This window comes from Otolemur garnettii, unplaced genomic scaffold (assembly GCF_000181295.1).
Source record: "Otolemur garnettii isolate 467f Iridium unplaced genomic scaffold, OtoGar3 scaffold00065, whole genome shotgun sequence".
In the NCBI taxonomy this organism is placed as follows: Eukaryota; Metazoa; Chordata; class Mammalia; order Primates; family Galagidae; genus Otolemur; species Otolemur garnettii.
The window spans coordinates 8,448,640-8,467,728 of NW_003852460.1; the positions used below are offsets into that span (position 1 = coordinate 8,448,640).

The 19,089-nt window shown below is 38.3% G+C and overlaps 1 protein-coding gene across 1 annotated transcript in view; it reads right to left on the reverse strand.

Moving 5' to 3' along the window:
- ARHGAP6 (Rho GTPase activating protein 6) overlaps positions 1-19,089 on the reverse strand; it is a 465,268-nt gene that overhangs the window by 38,244 nt on the left and 407,935 nt on the right. The window contains exons 4-7 of the mRNA XM_003793049.2: positions 11,220-11,476; positions 8,502-8,697; positions 3,070-3,125; positions 523-673 (exon numbers count right to left, since the gene is read on the reverse strand). Of these exons, the coding sequence (XP_003793097.1) occupies positions 523-673; positions 3,070-3,125; positions 8,502-8,697; positions 11,220-11,476 (660 nt within the window). The remainder of the gene's footprint in view (positions 1-522; positions 674-3,069; positions 3,126-8,501; positions 8,698-11,219; positions 11,477-19,089) is intronic.

A 19,089-nucleotide genomic window follows, 5' to 3' on the forward strand; every position in this document is an offset into this window, starting at 1 on the left:
CCCAAAGTACTGGGGTTACGGGTATGAGTCACCACACCTAGTCTATGATTCTGTTTGAATTGTGGCATTGGAGGAAGAAATGTAGAGGCTGAGCCAGTTCTAGCCCATCCCTCCGTCTGCCCTTTTCCATTTGTGGGATCTATACCTACAGCTATGTTGGAAACCCTGGCACTAGGCTATGCCATTTTGCTTCACCTGAAATGCTCAGTATGTGTTCCTCATTTTTAGGGGCAGATTCAATATGAACTCTTTCTGGTACTCCAAAACATCAATTTGTAGCGCTTTCTGCTGTCCAAGAATCTCAAATTCTTCTTGGTTGTTTCTATTTGTTTGTTATAACTTTCTTCTTGATTATTCTCCCTAGGGTAAATCTCAGAAAATTCCCCAAATAGCCCACTCATTAGAAACTGATAAATAAGGACCAAAATAATTTCTGGGAAATCCATGCACAAGATTTTGATGAGCGAGATGGATATCTCAGTATTCTAGGGCCACTTTCCCACAAATGGCTATATTACGCACAGAGAGTGTTGATGAAAGCTGTATACAGTTCCCTGGTGAGAAGGGGATCTGGCATGTCCCTCAGGAACTCCTTCAGCAAGGCTGCCACATCATGAACACTGTGCTCCTCCTCCAGAGAGACATCAATCCCACGGTCAAATTCCTCGCGTAACTGGAAAAATAACAGTTTAAGTGGTAGTCATGTAACATCATACATCAACATGTGATGCCCAGCAAAAGAAGTGCTGTGACATGCAGCATCTGGAATTAAGTCTCTAAAGACCCCAAGAAGGAGAAGCAAACAAGTTGTCTTGATCTGCATAGTCTGCACACAGCACTGATAATATGTATTGAAGGCATTATTAAGGAAACTATCCATGGATTTACTGTTAATGATGTAAACAGGGGGCTCTATAATGACAACCAGAACATTGGAAAGAAGAACCAAGAGATAGAAGAGAATTTAGGTCAACTATAAATGTGGGCGGGAGGAATTCATTTATTAGGTAGCAGTTCGGCATGTCACCAATCCTGCCATGTTGAATGTTGATAGTTTACTGAGGTACTCAACAAGAAAGACAAAGAGATTTTTCTACAAATGATGAAATTAAAAATCTGGATAAGATATCTGTGACTAAGGCCTAAAAGATGACAATAACTAAATAAAAACTGTCTTAGACATGTCCAACTATCCTCACTCACAATTACCAGGATTCTCTGCCTTAATCATACTAGACCTATCGACTTACAGCAACAGGAAAAAAAAAATAGCAAGAAGAAAGGAGTAATAACTCCACATTCTAGTTTTATCTCTGACAGCTCAACTCCTCTTCTGCATTGGTCTCCACTATAAAAATAATTACAGAACTTCATGAATCTATGCTATACAATAAACTTCTCTTGGAGTTCATTTATTCAATCATTCATCCATCCATTCCTTTGACAAAGATTTACTGCACATCTCCTGCATACTGGGCCCTGTTATGGCACCCCCCAAATACATTGGTGAATAAAGAGGTGAAGTTCCTACCCTCCTCCATCTCTCAGACTGGTAGATTAAAAAGGTGATAAGTAACCCCATAAATGACTAATATCATAAATGACTTAATATCATGACTAATGTACTAAAGAAAAAGTGTGGGGTGCTAAGAGGTCATATAACAAAATGAAAGGGTGAATAAGTCAGAGCATATTTCATATTTGAAATTTAATTCTAAGTAAACACAAATTATATTTTTATTAGGTAATCCTTAAGTAAATCTCCATGCAAAGGCTTTCTCTTTGATGGATATAGATATAACTGATGAATAATTCTAGCACTCGCCACCTGTCCGCCTGATGTGACTAACCTTCACTATCCTGAACCCACTCACTGATTCCAGACAACTTGCCAGCAGCACAAGTTAGGCAGCAGGAACTAAGAAGCCTTCCACTGGCTCCCCTCCAATTTGTGATCCTTCAAACACACCCTGTCTCTTTTTCTCAGCACACACACATGCAAAAAGAATGGACCATGCAAAGAGCTTGGCCTGTGAAGTTAAGAGTGACTGATTAATTTGTGTGATCTTGAATTAAATTTCTTAATCTTTCTAAGCCTCAACAGAAGTAGGTTAAAGGAGCTACTCTCACAGCTGGTGGGCAGACTCAATGGGAGAATGTTTGTGAATAAGTTCTGCAATTCTGCACAGGTGAGAGGCTTAAGAAATATTACTGCGTTGTCTTCCTGCAAGTCCTGTTGTGACACATTAAATGTTCACTAGTCTCTTGTGTGACTACTAAGAAAAAAGCCAACAAATCAATCAGAAAACATACTTCCTTGGAAAAACCTTTTTATCTTGACCAAAAAAGACAGATGAGGCGGCATTTATTTCAGTTACTTTCAATAATATGAGCAAATACCATTTCTTCAGCTTTATCCAACTACAATTTGTTTTCACCTGACTTCCTTTCCTTGAGTTGCTGTGTTACTTGTTTCCTTCTGCTGGAACCAACAGATGGACAATCACATTTAATTTTCTTTTGCTAAGAAGTGAATTATGTTCATCACAAACACAGATACCTGCCTATTCCTGAAGGTCTGATCTCAAACTTCTGTTGCATGCATGTTGCACAGCGCTGAAGGAGACTAACAGGTACAGTTCCTACATGAAATATGATTTGGGACCCATGGAAATCTAACAAGAATTATTTATTGTTGAAAAAACAAAATTATCAAGCACAGCACCTTATGTGATGAGCATGTTAATGGTATTTTCATATCACATTTTAGTAAAAATGGTTACTACAATACAACTATTTTCTGTTCACTGTTGCTTACCTACTATCCTTTTGGCATTTCACTTAGATGGTTCTAAGTTCGTTTTGTTTGGCTGTACATGGCATGGGTGCATCCAGACGTCTTGCTTTCAAGTGTTTGATCCTAACTTTGTTAACAACTTTTCTGAGCTTATTATAATTGGTTGGAGGGTAAAAAATTCAAAAGGGAATTTGCATAAACTTGAACTTTGCACAGGGTCGTTCCACTGAAAGTCAGTGAAACATGGAACATAATCTCGACTTTTCACTTACTTGTCTCACTCTCTTTTTTGAGCTTCCAACTCGGAATATCCCCACTGTCTGGAGGCCTGCGAATAAGCAAACAAAAACAACAGTCCTGTTTTATGGCTTTCAACTCTGTAGAAAATCAAAATAGAAAGAGAGCAGAATGCCAGCACTGTGCCGCAACACGCAGGACAACAGTAACTTCTCAGCACACAGTAACACTTCTTTCACGCCACACTATTTATATTTTTCCAGATACTTAAAGCTCAGCCCTTTAAACACCAGAATGTTTAAAGGTGAAAAATTTTCTATGTGATATTATATATTTCCATGCCTATGTTTCTATGAGAGAAAGTAATATCACATTTCCTCTATTGCTCAGAATACTTACCTAACCATGATTTTTAGCTCTTTATCAATTTTTAAAATAGACATTTATTGCTTGATAATAATTGAAATGGACTTTGTAAAATATAGAAAATGCAGAAAATGTACAAATAACACACTTTTACAAATACCTTATTCAGAAATAATCACTCAGTATTTTAGTTAATTTCTACTTAGCTTTTCTCCATGAATATATATATTTTTTTCCACCAGGAGAGAGACAGAGAGAAAATGCTACTGCTTTCCCTCGATATTATGCCAAAAGAATTTTTATGCCAGAAACAATTCCTTCTACTGTCACCTAAAATGGATGGAAAATATTCTATTGGGTTCATGAGCCACAATTTATGCCATATTTCCCCTCTGAACAATGTGTAGGTCCCCCCAAATATACATTTGTTTTACCATTATAAATTACCCGACTGTGAACAATTCTGTGCACATGCTTCGTTCACATCTCTGATAGATTTTCCATGTCCGAGATGTGACAATATATAGTGTTAACATGTATAAAATGTCAGTAGTGCTAAGGTTGAGAAACTTGGTTCTAAAAAATCAGGTCTCTTAAAAAACACAAATAATATAACTACTACATGTTAGAATTTACAACAATAGTTTCTTAGTAGCATGACATTTCCAGTCAACAGTCACATTTGATGAAGAAATAGCAATTATTTCCCACTGTAGATCTCCTCATGGTCTGGATTTAGATACTCCATGGTGTCATTTATTTGTTCTGCTCTTGCCTTTATTTCCTGAAAAAGAGTTACAGCCGGAGATTTCTCTGATTCAGGTGTGATTTGGGGAGTAGGGGGCAAGAATACTTCCTAAGAGGTATTGTGTACTCCCTTCAGGGGGCACAGGATGTCTGAATGTCTCTCCTATTTCTATGGCAGCCATTAATCATTGCCATTGATGAGCACTGTCTATAATTATTCTTTCACTGGTGGCTCATTTCCTCTTCATCTGGGATAATAGGTTATGAGAGTGATGCCATATTGGAGCTGTGAACAGTTAATTGAAGCCACATGAAGAGAGCTGGTCTGAGAGTGAAACCAGCAAACAGAGAGGGCTCACGGTACCATTTGAATCTTAGATTCAGCTCTACCTGAATCTAGATCAGACTCAGTATACAAATCAAGATGTTGCTGTTGGTTTGGGGAGTAGAGGGAACTTAGCTTAATCTAGTTTTACTAAGTTCCTCTCTCCTGCCGCTGAAAGAGTTCTGACTAGTACAATATATAATTATGTTGGAAAGAATTTAAATCTTTGTAACATTATTTCTTTTCATCCAGAAACAAAGTAAACATCTTCATTTGTTTGTTTTTTATGCTTACTGGTAGAGCTTTGCAGTTTTCTTCATAGAAGTTCCTTACCTATTATTGCAGATATGCTGGGTATTTTTATATTAACATAAATAAAATATTTTACTGGAAATGAATGTCTTTTGAGTATTTATTCCATCGTCTTTCTACATTATGTATTAAGTATGACTGTTTAAGTTGGTTTTCTAGGGTTAGTTAGTTAGAAAAGATAACATCTATAAATACCTCAAGTATTAGTTCTATATCTTTTAAGCATTATCCTGAATTTCCAGAATAATTTGGGAGAATCATGGAGAGAGGCTAGTTATTGCTGGGTCACAGTAGCACAGTGTGGTGCTTTTACTCTCGAGGAATGTTGCTTTGTGTCTTTTTTCAAAGGACTTCACAACCCTCCTTGTCAGTGCCATCAGTTTGTCTGCCTCATGACCGCAGCCAACTCCTAATCTAATTTATTGCTTCTACCTCTCTGGGAGATTGTAAATAGGATAATCAAGCTATTTAGAATAAAGTAGAGGATTATATTTCTTCATCTGCAAAATGATCACAATAAGTACCTACCTCAAAAGTTGTGCAATGATGCAATTAATGCTCACAAAATACTTGGAATATTATCTGGCACATATCATTATATACAGAAAAATAAGCTTGAATGAACTCAGTGAATCTTTTCTATTTAAAATTGAAAACTTTAAAATAATAGTAGGTCTTAATAGTTTTAGTTTTGGCTGTATTTCTTTTTTCATCTCAGGTGGTTTCTGAATGGTTGAAATTTCTCGAGAAGTTAGGTATCACATAAATGCATTTTCTACATAGATGGGACTATTCAGTTGGCTGAAATTCTTGAGGGTTCAAAAATGCCCATTGCTGTGACATTATTTCTTCTATTATAGTAATTCTCACTTGGTAACAGTGATTGTGATTTACAAATAACTAATAAGTAACTAGATAGTGATTAATTACTGTAATTCCTATGTATCTCAATTGACTATAATTTTTAAGTTTTTAAAAATTAAATTAAATGTCTTTAGTACTTTCTTTTGACATATACTTAGTATAGCTTTTCATTTTCCTCAAAGGGAAGATACAGTAGAGCTATTCAGTAAATAAGACAGTTAGTCATTGATAAAAAACAAGTATGGATCCAAAAAGTCAGAGATCTGGCAATTATATGTCCTGTACCAGAAATTGATGCGATTATCTTTCTCCCTTTTCCTTTAGAAACTTCCAAATCTCAGGCTTAAGGACTTCAAGAAACCAGGGCAGGCACAATGAACAGCAGGTCTCACCTGAAAACCAGCCTAAATCTCGAGAATATAATATAGTTGGATTCTCTGCTATATGTTTATCTTTTTGTGAAATACGTGCTTCTGGAAAATTGAGGATGCTAAAAAAATTCTGACCCAGTAGTACAGAAAGCATTTGGATGAAATGTAAGTGAGGAAGCGAGTGTTGTGTGCATGAATACAGATGGGCCCAATCTAATTGTCTAAGACCAAATTTGGAGAGGGTGAGAACACCTTTAACAAATGTTTGTAGGGCTAAAGTGATTCGAGCCTTCTGTTACCCATTTCAAAAATAGGCAAAACAACATTTTGTGGAAGAAATGTTTCTGAAGTTTGCTCTTTCTTCATTGGTTTAAAGTGACCAAGGTCAAGATCTGTTTGAATTTGAACGTGTCTCTTATTTTTCTGGTGCCATTTGGGAGAAATACTATGGAAACCTGGAATGGAATCAGGCCTTGGAAATCCAAGCAGGTTATCTTCTCGCCGTTACTCCCTAAACTACATGCTAACAATTTAAAGAAAGAAAGTGAAGTGCCACGTTTTTGAATACACTTAAAAGAAATGCTATTTTACAAACTGTAATACATGACAATTTATTTTCAAGAAGAGAACAAAAAGATACACAAAATTTTTTTTTCATAAAAGCAGTTACTCAGTCTGGCAGTAGATTTTTGTGTCATTGGGGTACAATTTTCTTGCTTATAATTCTTCATAATACTTCCAGTTCACTGTCTACATTCTTCAGAGGGAAAATTTTTAATTCTAAAAGCATGTGTCTCTTTTTCCACCTCATAGTAAATATAGACCAAATTTACATATTCAAAACATTAACTTCTTTAGTTGCTAAGCTATTTTTTTTAAAAATAATTATGTTCAAATAACATTTGCCAAACATCTACATTCTGTTAATTATATAAATAAGCATTGGGAATTCAAAATGACTGAGACATTGACTTTGACTTCCAGTTTATTTTCCAAGAAGGAGAGAGGAAAATATTCATGTATACACATGTATGCTTGCATGCACGCATGTGCGTGTTTGCCCACAGCACAGTTAAGTGTCACTTAACTGGGATGTATTCTGAGAAATGCATCATTGGGTGATTTCATCATTGTGGTGTAGCCACAATCCAGATGTTACACACCTAAGCTATAATATGGAACAGCCTACACTCCCAGGTTATACACCTGTACATCTTATTCCTGTATTAAATAATGTCGGTAACTATAACACAATGATATTTATATTTCTACACATGGAAAAGATGCAGGGAAAATATAGTATTTTAATCTTATTTGACTACCATCATAACATGTGGTCTGTCATTGATCGAAATGTTGTTATGAGTCACATAACTGTATATCAGTGTGTGTGTGTGTGTGTGTGTGTGTGTGTGTGTGTATAGGAGAGAGAGACAGAAAAAGAGGGGACACAGATAATACATAGGCATGTGAAAATTAGGTAAAGAAAATAAACAAATCTATACTTAAAATTTTGTGTAAACATAAGATTTTAATACATTAATTTTATTGTTATCCATACATTATCCAGTGATTTCTATATATAATGAGTTGATTACGAAATTTACATATATCCTCAAGAAGTTTTTTTAGAAAGTCCCATTTTGATTAGAAGAATATGGAAGAGAATGTTAGCAGTAGTTAGGTCTGCATGGGAGCATGGAGCCTGGGAATTTTCTCTCCTGGTTACTGTTTTTTGTACTACAGGGAGCATATATTATTTTCATATGATATAATGAAATTATTCTTTTAAGAGAGTAATTAGGAAACTTGTCCCATGTCCATAAAATGCATGCTAACACTCTAATAAACAAATTTAGATTATAGAAATGGAAGTTTAATGAGCCCAATGTCTAAATTTCAGAAAAATTTTTAAAGAACTATATATCATTTTTAAGTCAACATATTAACTGGAATTGAACTGCAAAGAGTGACTGTGGAGAAATTTGAAGTGGACATCTTCCACAGAAATGCAAATAGCAATATGTAAACCTTTTGTCAAAAATGATATATTTTCTATTCATTTAAGCAATGATTTCTTTTTCAAAAAAAGCTTGACTCTTATTTTTTAAAGGGGACTTTGTGAGTAACCTCAATGTGTAAAGATAAAAATGGCTCTGCTCTATTTCAAGGCAGTCCTGGGGACAGATCCATTCCAACAGACTCATTTTTTCCCCCCTAAATTGCTTGGCCTCCAGGGCCACTTCTGAGGAATCTTGAGGGCTGAGCAGTCTGAATACTATCAAGTTGATTTTTCCCTCAGAATTTTGTTTAACCTGGTAATCTCTTAAGTAAACTCTTACATCTGTACACTTTCTTCACAAAGGAAGTTCAGACCCAGAGCCTGATCACATGAACTCAGAAATTGAAATTGGGTGCTTCAATGATGCTGGAATAAATGAAAGTCTTCAGTACTTGATCACCTACAAACAAATCTACTTACCATGTTTTTCTAAATGCTGACAGCAGCTGTCCACCAACCTGGGGACTTGTCTGTAAATAGGATTCAGACTGAGTTTCTTATCTCTGGCTTTTTCTTTCTTACTTTGAGCCTCAGCAGGCAAGGAAAGTTGTAAAGCTTCGAGCAGTCGAGACTGATTGTCATCAAGATCAGTGATAGAATCCACAGACATGGCACCCTGCAAATGACACACAAACATGAAAAAGAGTTCACACAGATAAGCAAAACAGCTCCTCCCACATGTGAGCTACAGACTTTTGCTCATGACTATCAGACTTGGAATAATGTGGCTTGATTTCATTAATTGTGCTACTTGTATTAAAAGAAAAAAATGCCTTTTTGAAAGAATAGGAAACCTCCACAACATAGGGCAAGGTAATGGAAGTTACAATTTCAACAATACATAAAATTTTCCAAATTGAAGGAAGACAAGAGATGGGAAACAATGTATTTTGGCCCAAGCACTTTATTTTTTGAAACAACAACAAAAAAATCACATACTCAATGAATGAGGTAGTCAGAGAAGTCTTTTGAATAAAAACACTCAACTATGACTACAGGAAATAGATTTTAAAAGTAGGAGGATTTCATAAAATGTTCTTAGTTTCATTTCCCCCAAGAAGCTGCACAAAGTGCTTTATTAGGGAGGTGGTCCTAGGAAACACCCGTAGTGTAGTGGGGAAATGAGACTAGGAAGGGAAGGCAGCCGATGAAGGGAACATTATCAAGCCCACTGACATACATGATGGGCAACAGGAACTCCAGTTGCCTGGGGAGCTCTAGGAGACAGTGTAGATTATGCACCTCAGAGCTAACCCTATTAAGGAGGGAGGGAGCTGAGGTATTTATAATCCAGGTCTCAAGAATCACTGATTAAGGGTAGCCTTTTATAGGGCAGGGAGATAAGGTTATCTCCTCTGTACTTACAGCCTGCATGGGCCAGGTGCCTCTGGCCATCAGAGAAAGCCCACAGGAAAGAGGTGAGGTGCTGGCAGGTGGAAGGTGACCTGGCACACTAGAAATGATAAAGGTTCATGGAAAGGGAGCAGGACACCAGCTGTGTTTGGTGTAGCCACCATCCATGATAAAGTTTAGAGGAAGAAGTTGGCTGCTGGTTCCCCAGCAGGTCCTAGACAGAGGAAAGAGCACTTGGGAGGCCCATCGCCTGAGATCTGGATTCCCAGAAAACTCAAATGTACAGTTTTGGTGTTATTGTCATAAGTGTTTATGCACACAATCTGAGAAACAGTGGCAGAATTCAAATAATTCCATCATGCAAATGCAAGTATTCTATAATTTTTATTTTCCATTTTCATCATTTTTTCATTTTTAAACATAGTCAATACTACAAAAACAGAAGTGGCTGAGGTCCCCCTCTACCTTGGAGAAGTCCTGAGTGTTGAGGGCCAAGACCTCCCATTTGGTCCTGCAATCCCATTACTATGTATCTATCCAGAAGAGAAACAATTATTTCCCCATAAAGACATTTGCGCTCCTGTTTATTGCAGCTTGATTCACAAACACAAAGATGTGGGACCAACCCAAGTGCCCATCCAGCCATGAATGGATCAACAAACCATGATATGTAGACCATGGGATGCTATTCAGCCTTAAAAAAATGGAGACTTTACATCTTTTGTGTCTACCTGGAGTTAGAGAAGATTTGCCTGTGTAAAGTATCCCAAGAATGGAAAAGCAAGCATCCCAAGTACTCAGTGCTAATCTGAAACTAGTAGATCAACAACTAAAGGCCCATACGAGAGAAAAACACAATTCAATTCAAGAAGGTGATGAGGGGGCTCAGTAAGTTTCCACTTGCTGAGTACAGTGTAGGGGTATATGGCACACTTCTTGGGTGAAGGACTTAACTACAACTAGGATTTTGGATTTGAACTTACAAACACAACTAATATAACCTAATCATATAACCCTCATATTAACCCAAAATACACAAAAGAAAGAAAGAAAGAAAATGTGTGTTTTAAGTGGGAGTGTCTGGGGTTTTAGCGAACAGTCTTCAATGAATGTGACAAAGGTTTAGGGCCCCCAGGTAGACAAAAGAGAGAGCAGATCTCCCAGTGACCTCAGAAGTTTTAGAAATGCAGCTAGTTTGCCTAAAAAACTCAGCTTTCCAGGTTTGAACTTTGAAAACCCAAATAATAGCACAGTGCCTAAAATGTAGTACTCAATAATTGGTTCCATATTGTTACAGTGTTGGTTTGAAAGAGGATTATATATGTGATTCTATGGCTCTGAGAAAAATAATCCATTGATAAGGAAAACTCTCAATGTCTGTGAAGACTTGGAGCCAATGCATTTGGCCAGGCGTGTTCTCAGACTAGGGATGAAGAAATTAGCAGGAATACCAGACCCCACTCTGGAGCTTCACCATCTAGCAGGGAAGTCTGGCTAAGCAACAGACTACAAGAAACCAAGGTCAATGGGAATATTGTAGAATGTTTAGGATCTACAGAGCTGACAAAAGTGGGTACCCAACAGATTCAAGAGGAGTCAGGGAAAGTTCTGAGGGTTATGCTAGGTGTCACATGCCCACTGCAAATTTTCCCTAAACGGGTTATTGACAGATATTTAAACACAAACGACATATCTAGTTTTCATGTGAACAAAAACTTAAAGAGTAACTTTATACATCTTCAGTTTTCCAAGCATTGGTGTCAGAGAAAATATTGGCCAACTCACCCTCCTCCTGGCCCGAGGAGCTGGTTCGGGGGTGTTCGGGGATGTTGACTCGTTTGGTGTTTCTGAGGTTGAGCTGAGAGATGAGTTACTGCTTGAGAGTTCTTTGTTTTGTCTTTTGTTTCCAAAGGGGAGGAGAGAAGCCACAAAATCGGATGCATCCTTCTGCTCATCCCTCTGCAAGTCCTGTTTGAGTTTATAGGCCCTGTCATTTGCAATGACTTGGGATAAGGGCATTCCAAATGCCTGTGGGATAAATTCTGGAATCAAAAAAACAAAAACAAAAACAGACATTCCCTTTCAGAGACTGCCCGGATTAGTGAAAACTCTCATTCATCTTTCAGACCTAAGATTGTTTTCTGAAGAATTAATTCACCATCAAAATACAGAAACGACTTTTGTATTTATTAGAATGACCAAAGTTTCAAATTCAGTAAAGAAAGCTAGCATGTATAACCACATCTTAGATATCTAGGTCTCCAGTTTTTCTCCATGTCTCATGTTTGTTTTAAAGGAAATAGCTTTATAGAGAAGGATGGCATTTTTGATAGAGTATAAACAATATTTTATCTTCAAAAGGATTTACAACCTCTTAGTCTTTGATTTATAGATCACAGAAGCCTCCAAAGCCTAGAAGGCATGAGGAGATGGAATTTGTACATTCATTCAACAGGCACTTATTGAATACCTACTGCATGCCATGACAAGCATGGGGTGGCAATGGGGTGGCACAAACTTATTAAAGGTCCAGTCTTTACTCTTGAGGGATTCAGAATGTGGGGTAGGGTGAGAGAGTGGAGGGACATGCAAATAATTACAACAGAGTGACTATTGTGTGTGTTGTAATGGATGCATGAAGTCCAGACTGAAATTCAGTTCAGTAAATTCACTCCGAAGTTCCCAATAAGAGTCTGCACGTGAAATGATAACGTGAGAGGCAGAGGGACAGCTTGGGAGCTACTTGGGAAGAAGTTTTCTGTGATTTCATTGTGTTCCTTGCCCCGCATCCTGTCTCCAGCCAGCTGGGTTGGAGCTGTAACCATTGTGATCCACACTCAAGCCATTTTGATGGTAACGTGCAGAGCGGACTTGACCAGAAAATACCTGGCAGGAGACTCAGAATTCAATTTGTTAAATCCTTTAGTAAAGACGATTTAGAGGAAGGGGCATAAGGCATAAATCTATGGCTCTATTTGGAAATGTGCATACAGTTGCTTTCTGGATCTCTGTGGTACATTCACTTATACACGTTACCTTGGATCCCTAGGACCAAGTAGTTTTTCTGCAATATTCTAGATGCATGCTGAAAAGCACTAATAATTTAATCAAGTACATTTTTTCCTTTTAAACTCAAAATAAGGTCTCCTAGCAGCAGCAAATTGGAGTCTAGCCTCTCCATTGTTTTCATAAGCCCTAGGAATGAAGCCAGAATGATCAAGAGAACATAATTCTAAGGTTATTTCTTCTTTGAAAGAAAAAAACGAACATTAAATCAGGTAGAAAGAGGCTTTAAAAGGTTTTCCTCCTTGAACCATGGCAACATTTTTAACATCACTAGGCTAATGGCCAAATCTACATTAAAAGCAGAAGTGCTACTTGAAATGCCTGTACCTCTGGTTCTAGCAAAACATGGGATTTGTTTTGAAGTAAAAATTCAAAACTTCAGCATTTTGGGATTTTTAGATGATACTTATCACTACCAACAAACAAGGTGATATATAATAATAAAAATTTAGGCATCTCTCCTTTGAGTGATTCACTATGGACAGTGCATGGAGATCCAACACTCACTACTGATAAAAGGATATCTGTACTACTAGCAAAATGAGAGACCAAAAGGGATAGTACCGGACCATTTGTGTGTACCCTGAAGATTTATTATAATATCAGTGCCATCTTGTCTGTAGAAAAAATAAAATTCAAAAAGGTTGGGAAAATCTGGAACCATGTGGATGACAAGACTGATAACATATATAAAATAATGAAACTGATGGGAGATAATAGGGCAAAAAGAACATTGATAAATGTAGCAAGTGACAGGTGTCTGCTCCGTTAGGCACGCTTGTAGTGGACATTACCATAAGACAGAGACTATTGTGCGCTTTCCTAGCTATTTTTTCCACGTAAGGAAAACCAACCACACTCATTTTGAGAGTTCATATATTTTTGGAACAAAAAGAAGAAAAATTGTTTTCTTTGGAACCTGTCATTTTTAACATTGAAAAGTCTGCCACTCTATTTGTAAATTGGAATCACTGACCACACATTAAACAAGTGAAATACATGAAGTCATTTCCCCCCAATCTGTATTTCTTTTTCTTTCCCATTCAGAGCTTTGTTTCTGCCTAACAGGTTTTCTTTTCTGGTTGAGTTTATTATTCCTTCAGTGGTAGAGTTTTGATGTAGTCTTTTCAGCTTCTTGGTGCTTTCACTAAGGACTCCTAAAAGCTTCAGAAAGGAGGCCCTCCCATGTTTGAAACTTGTGTTCCAGTGCCTATTTTGTGTATGCTAAATTCTAGGAAGGATTCCTATTATTTATTCTCAGAAACACAGCTATTATGAAATTGAGGGCTCATCCCAAGTCTTTAGAGCAAAACCCTCCTTTATGTGTAAATAAAGTGTTAGGTACATATGCCTACCTGTGAGTTCAAAGCTCTTCTGTTAGGGGAAAAAGGAGTCTCTAGGCTCTTGGTGTTGATAGGAGGTAATAAAGTTGATAATGGGTTTTTCAAACAACAAGGACATTACCCTAGACTCACAGGACTGGAGCCAGAGCCAATGGATACCATGTTCTAATCTATGGCATGTACTCACTAAGGAGACACTTCCCTGTGGTCCTCATTTGTAGTGACTGTCTATTCTCCCTCTCCACGAGCCTCCAGGTCGAGAGGTTGTGCATCATCCTTTTTGCTCCCTATTGCTACTTCCAGACATTCACTTTCCCACTTTGTGGCGGAAATCTGCTACTGCAAGGGTCCTGATGTCCTCTGCTTGTTTTGACCTTCTGTTGTCATTGACTTTGACTCACGGTCAGACTCCCAATCTGCTATCATCCTAGGTGACTTGGATGTCCACCCAGATGACCTATCAGACTCAATCTTCACATCTCCTTGACCTGCTTCTCCTCTTACCTTTTTCTTTTTTTTTAAATTAAATCATAGTTGTGTACATTAATGCAATCATGGGCTACAGTGTGCTGATTTTATATACAATTTGAAATACTTTCATCAAACTAGCTAACACAGTCTTCACTGCATTTTCTTATTGTGTTAAGATATTTATATTCTACCCTTGGTAGATTTAACATGTACCCTCATAAAATGCACTGTAGCTGTGCTCTTACCTTTTTCTGCATGCCACCTATGTCACCAAATCCCTTGGTCCCATCCTGGACCTTTCCTTAACCAGAACCTATCCCATCTCTGGAACTGCTACACCGACCACACTCCAGTCTTTCTGGCATGCTCTGTCAGCTCATTTGCTACCAAGGTCCCTCCACTGCACCAACTGTGCCACATTTCTCTGCACCATTAGCCTCTGCCAGTCAGTCTTTGCCTCCCTCCAAATTAGAGTTCTTGAATGTCCCCGTCCAGACTCACCCACTGTCTGCCCTCGGTGGCTGCATCTGGGTGACTGCCTGAGTGCGTGTTTGCCTGAAAGGACCGACACTACTGTGGCCATGCTCACCAACCTCAGCCAGGCCCTGAATACTTGCCAAAAGCCCCATTTCATTTCTCTGGTGGACTTAGCCGTACTACTCTTTTCAACAACCAGTCCCATCCCCTCCATTCGTCTGCCACCTTGGATCTTCTCAGCAGCTCCTCCACACCAGCAAATGATTCTGCCTCTGCTTTAGGAGAAGAGCAACCAGCAAGTGGGAAGGCTTCCACTCTTCACACTCAGGGCACCGGTGCCCCCCACCTTGTGTGCTGTGGAGGATGACTCTTCAGCCACCAACCTCTCCGCCTCACCCTAGTTCCCAGGCTCCAACAATTGATGAGTTTAAACCAGGGACAACAGTGTACTACAACAAAGATCACAAAATCCTTATCCTAATTCTCTTACAAAATAAATTAAGATTCAGCAATTGTTTTCTGTAAAAGGTCAGATAGAAAATATTTTAGGCTCTGTAGGCACAGCTGGAGCTTAGAATGCCTGGGATAAAAAATTATGAGGAGCTCCCACTCAGGCACACACAGTGGGCATATCCTTCAAGTCTGTGCCCTGGTGCTCAGGGTGCCTCTCCTCAGTCTCAGCCCTGTTGCCAGGTCACACAGTCTCTGTAGTAGCTACTCAACTCTGCCAGTCTAGGGGCCAAGCAGCCAAAGACAACAAGTAATAAAACTTTATTTACAAATACAGCTGGTGGGCCAACCCTTGCTATAAATGACATTTTCTTGTGCCTGTCTATACTTTCAACTCCTTTTTCTACTGGATATTTTACACTAAATATATTCAAGCAGCTCCTTCCGTAAAAAGTAAATAACCCTGGCCCACCTTACTCTCTTCTCAATGGTTTATCCCTCTCTTTTCTACAGAGTTCAAATTCTTTGAAGTGTTCCATCTCCTTTCTGGCCTATGCTTTTCTCACCGGCCACTCTCTCCTCGTCTCATGCAGTCTAGCAGATAGCTCTGCTGCTATTCTAAAACAGTTCGCTCTGAGTTATTGCTGACTTCAGGATCATAAGATTCAGTGTCTTTGACGGTTCTATTTCATTCGCCCTCTTGACAGCCTTCAACCCTGGTGGCTGCTCCAGGAAACACTCTGCCTTTTGCATCCCGGATATACTAACTGGGTTTCCGTCTACTTTTCTGTCTACATTCTTGCTCCTTTTGTTGGTTTATCGCCTTTTCCCTGGATTTTCAATGTGGAAGGTCCTCAGAGATCAACCTTAACCCCACTCTGGCCTCTCTCCATAAGTAGTGTTATCCATGCTCCTAAGTCTAATTTCCATTCCTAGGGATTTGACACCTCACTACTACCTTCAGCTCTGACTCCCCCCTCTGAGCACCAACCGCTCCTTCCACCTTTACACCTGGATGTCCCAAAGACATCTCTTACTCCCCATCTTCCCCTATCAGATCCCACTCAGATTTCCAATGGTATGTCTGTTCTTCATGTGGGAAAGCTGGAGAGTCATCTTTTGTACCTCATTTCTCCTCATAACTCGTTTTCACTCCATCATTATATCCTTGTCATTCATATCCCCCTCATAATACCTCTCATTTGCATCTACTTCTCTTCACTTTCACCATTACTCTCACTCTTATTCAAAGTACCATTATCTTTCCCCTGTACTTCCAAACAGCCTTCTGAATGGCATTCTTCTCTCTACTCTGTTGTCACCCCCATCCCAAGTTCACATCTTACACTGCTGCATGGCAATCTGTTTAAAGACACCATCAAGTCACTGTCTCTTTAGTACAAGTTGACGGTGTGTCCATGTTGTTAGCATGCAGACCAAAAATCATGCTGTGGCCTTCACAGTCCTGTGTGAGATGGCCCCTTCCTACATTTTCCTGAAACCACATTCCCCCAGTTCTCTCCTCTCTAGGACTAGTGCTCAATGGCAGCATTCTATATACATTCTTTGAGAATTTCTACATACTGATAAGTGATAACTTGATGTTTCTGCTGTTATTTAATAAGGGGCAAAAGGAAAGTTGTATCATTCATTCCTACATAGTGTTACTTCACAGCTCACATATAGTGACATACTTAGTGAGGAGCAACAAAGCACAGTACAATATGATTTCAACATGAACAGAGGTGTTAGAATTGAACTTTATCCAGTTTTAGGTTGATAATTATATGCCATAATCTGAAAATGTCTTGGGAAGAAGAGACCTATCGCCCAGAGTTATGTCACAGTAAAACCTATTCCTCATGGTCTTGGATTAATAAGCACATTAACTGGAACAAAGTAGTTATTTTAAGACATTTCCCCCAAACTGATTTCTTTTTGACACAAGAAAGAAATTTTTTGAAATTCTGAAAGTTTTAAAAATGCTTCTGAGTGCCAAGAAATTTAACTAAGAGAAATTAAGGATTTGGAACTATTCCATATGAAAATATATTTTCCAAACCAGTTTCAATCTTGAATTAGTTTCTGTGTGAAAATCAGAAGTCATATGGGCATGGCTTAAGTGACAGGAGAGACAGAGGGGTGTTACGTGAAATGCTACATATAATATCAAGGCACATCAAGGCAATTAAATAACATACAGGACAGGATTCATTTGATGAAATCAATTAATATGGCAGCATATCAAACATTTTTTATTCACTTTTTATTGGGAAAGCAATTTGATTCTAAATGGCTGCTCCTATTTATTTTTAGATGACCTAACCCAAGAGATCATTTAGAATTTCCTGTTTTTCTTCTTTTACTCTTGGATTCAATGATGATCATTTTTCACATGTGCAGCTGTTATAAACCCAAATGCTAATATTCATCTGGAAGGAAATAATGTGAACCGATTACAACTGTGCCAGGACAGCACCCCACCCCCTCTTTCCCTAGTTCCCATCTATATGATGGCTCCCAGTGTTTATAGGGACAGGGCTTTATCCTCAGAAAAGATGCCACAGATTAGCCTTCGCTAACACTCAGGATACCTTATTCTAAAACATCAAATCTACTCTTAACAAAACCAACTTCTTCTGCCATGAAGACTGATATTTCTCCCCTTAGAAGAGTAATGGGTGTTTTCTTTGGAACCACCAGCACCCGCTTTCCTTTTTCCACTTAGCTCCCTGTGAGGCAGTATAGAACACTGCAGCTTTTACTGAGCCTATAAAGGTACGATTTGGTCTGAAAAATATATAATGGCTCAGGGTGTATTGGCCCTTCCTTCCCTATTCATGTCCATTCTTTCTTCCTGTTGTTTTAAACATAATATAACCAAGCACATATCCATCTTCTTCTGTTGAGGTAGTGCAAATAGCTATCTCCTGCAAAAATGCTCATTCTGCTTAGTTTAGCATGAATGGTCACCTTCTGAAAAATCACCTAATGTCTGTATTGTAAGTACTTAAATCCCAATACCAATATCATCTCCAGCATGTGAAAACCCCACACTGTACCCCAGAAGTGCATTAATGTACATAGTTACCATTCAATAAAAAAAATATATATATCATCTTCCTAGGAAAAACCAATGTTAAAAGATAATACATTATACCCTGAGATATCACCTAACCTCAGGAGAATAGCCCACATCACAAAGTTCCAAAGCTGTAGATACCAGCATGGATGTGGGAAGAAGAGAACACTTTTATACTATTGGTAAGACTGCAAACTAATACAGTTTCTTTGGAAAGAATTTTGGAGAATCCTCACAGAACTCAAAATAGAACTTCCATTTGATCCTGCAATCCCATTACTAGGCATCTACCCAGAAGAAAAAAAAATCATTTTATCACAAGGAAATTTGCACTAGATTGTTTATCACAGCTCAATTTACAATTGCTAAGATGTGGAAACAGCCTAAATGTCCATAAACCCATAAGTAGTTTAATAAACTGTGATATATATATATATATATACACACACACACCATGGAATATTATTCAGCCATAAAATATGAAGACTTTTTATCTTTTGTATTAATCTGGATAGAGTTGAAACACATCCTTCTTAGTAAAGTATCATAAGAATGGAAAAGCAAGTATCCAATGTACTCAATACTAATATGAAGCCAGTAGATGATCTAATACTAATCTAAAACTCAGTTCAATTCAAGGTGGCGGAGGGAGGAGAGAGGGGGAGAAGGAAGAAGGAAGGGAATTGGTGTGCTCCTAAGCACAAGGTAAGAGTATATAGCACACTTCTTGGGTGGAGGACACAGCTATAACAGGGACCCTACCTAA